The 5151-nt window shown below is 34.4% G+C and overlaps 1 protein-coding gene across 2 annotated transcripts in view; it reads left to right on the plus strand.

Annotated features, from left to right (window-relative positions):
• The window catches only part of LOC103146387 (H-2 class I histocompatibility antigen, Q9 alpha chain-like), a 34547-nt gene that overhangs the window by 26615 nt on the left and 2781 nt on the right, over positions 1-5151 (plus strand). The window contains exons 1-5 of one of the 2 annotated variants that reach the window (XM_007564292.2): positions 1040-1158; positions 2908-3174; positions 3426-3704; positions 3790-4089; positions 4828-4926. In XM_007564292.2, the coding sequence (XP_007564354.1) occupies positions 1098-1158; positions 2908-3174; positions 3426-3704; positions 3790-4089; positions 4828-4926 (1006 nt within the window). In that variant the 5' untranslated portion in view covers positions 1040-1097. Of the gene's footprint in view, positions 1-1039; positions 1159-2907; positions 3175-3425; positions 3705-3789; positions 4090-4827; positions 4927-5151 lie in introns of those variants that run through there. The other variant, XM_016677542.1, reaches the window with a different exon arrangement.

Consider the following 5151-nt stretch of genomic DNA (forward strand, 5'->3'; position numbering starts at 1 on the left):
CATTGCTGTCATTAAACCTTTTAATTGTTCCTTTTTCTTCGTCTGAGTCTTTCCAGATTGAAATAGCTGTCCTCTGGAGACCACTGGAGGTAGCCTTAGAAACATTCTTGAACTATAGACAGAAAATAAAATCTGTATTTCCATTATTTGTCTCATTGAAACTTTGGCCTAATTTTTTATTGTGAAAAAATACACAATATGCTTGATTAAAATAAAGAGATGTAACAAACATTAACAGTGTTTCAGTATCTATTTGGTGTAATATGAGAGAAAGGGCCAAGTTTAAAATCATTCACTGATAATTGATTATTTGCTTACTGAGATTTAATCTGTAAACAAACTGTACAAACAGATTGTAACTCTTTCAACACAACAGACAGTAAAGATTATTCTTTTTACGTTTACAATTCATCTTGCCAGTTATTTTAAGTCTTAAAGTTTTAGAGTTTAAAAATATTTTAATTTATCTGTGCTCAAAACTTCAGAAGCTAATGATTTTACAAAGATGACTTAATGTGAATGTTTTCTTCACAGAATCTTTTCCCCATGCAGTGCTATTCAGTAAATATTTAGAAATTAACTTAATTAAGCCACTAACCAAAACACATTATGTAGATTATTTATTCACAGACTGATATTTTCCTGCCTTTGTTTCTGTAAATCATGATTATTTTTAGCTCACAGTTCCCACCAGAATATATATTAAAGTTTATTGAAAAGGATTTTAATTAGATTAGAATGTCCTTCAATAGTGGAAACCCAGGGTCTGCTGAATTAACAGTTAAGATACTTAAAGTTTAATTTTCACTTGCCATCTGGTATGTTTATACCACCACCTATGTGGTGGTATAAAACATAAAAAAAAAAAAAAAAAAACATATAAAACATAAGTGTTTTATGTTTAAACACCACCCTGATTAAACAGGGTGGTGTTTCATTTTCGGTGAGGTTGTTTAAAACCAACTTTAAGAAACTGTTGACTAATTTAGGGAACTTTGCAGCTGACCTGCTTCCTCATTTTGACAAAGCCAGTTTGTCAAACTGGCTTTAGAAGAAGGGAGGAAATCACAGGCTGTTATTCAAAATGTGGAGTCAAAATGGCTGCAGTGAGGATATTAATCCTTCTGATTTTACTGGAATTAAAGGAGACAGAACCAGGTGAGTCACTAATCTATAGATCAGACCTCTCTAACATCCATTTACTGATGTGCTGTCCTGAAAGGTGAATATTTAAGTCCCTTATTTAAGGAATCTGGTCTAATGATAGATGAGGTCATTTTTTTCTATATTATTATTGGTAAATAGTGGCATATTTAGTCAAAGTACAGCTAAAGTTTATATGGCTGTCTTTTAAACACCTTTCTTGTCTGAAGCTGGTGAAATTTTGTTGTCTTTTTTTATTCTGAATATTCATTGTCTCCTCATAAATATGTACCCAACCTGTCACTATGTTGTCCAGTCAGATTAAAAGACTTGTTACTGATTTCCAAGGAGCGTGACCTCCAGAAGTTGTCAGATATTTTCAGATAGAGTAAAGCAAATGGAGTGAAGCATTTTCTCTCAAGAAGACCAGACTTGTAGACATGATTAAAAGCCAAACCTCAGTGGTTCTATAATAGTCCTTCTGTCTTTCTATTATGCTACATATGTAAAAGTTTTACATCTTGCTATGCTTTTATTTTGTCTCTTAGTATGTTTTATAGTGTTAAAGACTCATTGAAGAGTCTGAATGTTATAGAGTTCAGAATTTGCTTACACATATCACTTGCCCCCCATCCAAATAAATGATAAAGAAAGAAATAAAGATATATCTCCCAAAAGCAGCTGATGTAGTTTTGGTTCCTCTCTGGTTGGCAAAACAGAAACATTTCTATAAGGAAGCAGAAAATCTGTAAAGTGAATGTAAACACATTCATTCAGCTCTAATTATTTTTCACTCTTAAGTCATTTAGGTTAATTAACTTATTATATTTTAATAGAAAGCCCATGTAAATCCAACATGCAGTTTTCAAAATGAGGATTTAAATTCTTAAGGGGAAAAAGCTTTCCAACCCAATCTGGGTTTAATTGAAAAGCTTTTTGCCCCTAAATTTATTACCATTTATGCTTCTGTAATTGGTTATAACTGCCACTGACCATTTGCAATGACTAAAAAAAACAGATTTTTATCACTGTGAAGGAGTTTCCTTGCAGAATTGTTTTAATTCAGGCAGAATGGGGGATTTTCAAACATTTAAGTTCAAGCCACAGCATCTCAGTTGGTTTTAAGTTGCTACTTTGAGCAGGAAAGTCCAAGACTTTTGTTTTTTAGCACTTTTAAAAGTGGACTTCCTAATCTGGTTTGCATTGTTGTCCTTCTGCATAAAGTTGAGTTTAAGTTTACAAAATGATGGGTGGATGTTCTTTATGAAGGAGAAAGTAGAATTAATGGCTCTAATCAACTACTGACAGTCACCCAGGTAGAAGCAGCCCAAGACCAACACACCGCCATCATTATTGGCTTGTTCTTCATGAAATGGTATTTCAGAAAGGTTCATTCAATGAATGCTGATTCATTAGTAAGCAAGTCAGGCAATTATCTTTTTGTTTTTATATAACTTATTTCCTTACAAAGACGCGAAAGCAAAAGTAGGGGATAAATGATTTTTCACAGCAATGTATGCTGAAAACCTATTTATCAATTAGAAACCAAACTGTTCTTCCTCTTTGTAAAAATATTCAAAACTTCTAAACCTAGATGCATTTAATGCAGCTGGAAGCTACTGTTTTTATGTTTTTGAAATGAATTTTTAATTACTGGATATTTTTGTGAACATGATCAGCAGGGACCCATTAGACACACATTAGTTAATGGTTTTAATACTGCTTCAATGTTAACCTACTTATGTTGTGAGTCTTTTATTACAGTGATCCACTCTCTGAGGTATTTCTACTCAGCATCTTCAGGATTACCAGACGTCCCATCGTACATGTCTGCTGGTTTTCTGGATGATGTTCAAATCAGTTACTGTGACAGCAGAAACAACAGAAACATTCCTAAACAGGACTGGATGAACAATGTTAGCTCAGATAATCCACATTACTGGGAGGAGGAAACTCTAACGTGTCTGGCTAAACAGGAAACTCTCAAAGAAAACATTGAAATTGCAAAACTGCGTTTAAACCAGACTGGAGGTTTGTTCAAGTTTCACTTCTTACATGTCACATGATTTACTTTAACTGCTTTTGCTAAAGTTTCATTAAACAGATTTTTAAATAATGTTTCCAAACTCCTTTTACACTCTTCAGAAATGTTTCTGAATAAGAAAGATAATTTTTCTCGACATTAAACTATTGACATTTTTACAGTAAACATTAAATTTAGACATGAGAAACTGTGTTGTAAATGTGTTGCAAACTTACTGTCTGCTGTCTCTTTGTCTCAGGAGTTCACGTCTACCAGCACATGTACGGCTGTGACTGGGATAATGAGACTGGAGAGGTCAAAGGTTATGATCAGATAGGTTATGATGGAGAGGATTTCATAGCTCTGGACCTGAACACATCATTATGGATCGCTGCAAAGCCAGAAGCTGTCCTCACCAAACACAAGTGGGATAAAAATAAATACGCTTTACAATATGAGAAGTTTTACTTCTTAAAAGTTTGTGTTGAGTGGCTGAAGAAGTATGAGAGAAGTGGGAGGAGATTTCTAATGAAAACAGGTATTACATCCAGTTTCACATACACAACTACATTTACATGGTCTCATGTAAATGTTTTTTGTTTTGTGTTTTTTCTGCTCCTCAGTTCTTCCCTCAGTGTTTCTCCTTCAGAAAACTTTCTCCTCTCCAGTCAGTTGCCTCGCTACAGGTTTCTATCCCAACAAAGCTGAAATATTCTGGAGAAAAGGTGAAAAACAGATTCATAAGGGAGTGGAAACAGGAGAAATCCTCCCCAACAATGATGGGACCTTCCAGATGAGCGCTCACATCGATCTGTCATCTGTTGGACCTGAAGACTGGAGCAAATATGAATGTGTGTTTCAGCTCTCTGGAGTGAATAGCATCATTCATAGACTGGAGAAAACAAGAATCTTGACCAATAAATGTAAGTAATTATTTAAAATGCCACATTTTTTTATAATACTTGTTAATTAAAAAATCTGTCTACCTTGTTTATGTTTTTAGCCCTAAAACTAAAGATTTACCTTCAGTTTTAGGGCTTAGAATCAAAAGCAGTTTTTCTTTCTGAGGTTTGTTTTAGATGGATGTACTGAAAGATAAATGTTAAAACAAGTGATTTGCTGCTAAAACAATCTGCTCCAGTTGTTTATGCATCTTTTTATTATGAATCAATGACAAATTCAACAAAACCTTTCCAGTTAATTAATGTTCATATTTCAGGTTATATAAGATTTTAATTAACAACATTATAACACTTGAAAGTTGCTGTAAATTATTAATGAAATAACAACTTACAATTATAGTTACTGAAAGAAAATACATTGAGGGCTAGAAACTGGAACAAAAGATGAACAAAACATAAACCTGATCATGGTGTTTAAATGAACTGGGATAAAAGATATGAAAGAACCTGTGACTGTAAACCAGGGGTGTCCAAAGTCGGTCCTTTACGGCCGGCATCCTGCATGTCTTAGTTCTCTCCCTGGTTTAACGCACCTGGAACAAATGATGCTCATTAGAGGCCTAATAGGAACATTGACCTGCTGAAAAGGTTGTTACTCCCACCAGGGAGAGAATAAAACATGCAGGATGCCAGGCCTCCAGGACCGACTTTGGACGCCCCTGGTCTACATGATTGTAACCTGGTTTGTTTTCTCAACAGCAAATACCAACATTTTGATCATCCCTGTTGTTGTTGCTGTGACTGTTCTTGGTCTCATTGCTGTGATTGGATTCATTGTTTACAAGAAGAAGATGAACGGTGAGTTGGTCAATTACTTTCTTTTTTTCTGTATTTTGATTGTTGAGCTTTAACACATGAGAAACAGACCTGCTTAAACATTGAAGCTTTATATTAACTTTAGACAGTGTCACTGATGTTAGCCATCATTTAGACCTACGTATTTATCTTAGGTTTAAACCAAATAGTGATGGGTAAATGAGGCGTCATGAGGCGTTTCGACTCATAGCAACACTGTATTGATAC

The sequence above is a fragment of the Poecilia formosa genome, unplaced genomic scaffold (genome assembly GCF_000485575.1).
Source record: "Poecilia formosa unplaced genomic scaffold, Poecilia_formosa-5.1.2 Scaffold158, whole genome shotgun sequence".
Lineage (NCBI taxonomy): Eukaryota > Metazoa > Chordata > Actinopteri > Cyprinodontiformes > Poeciliidae > Poecilia > Poecilia formosa.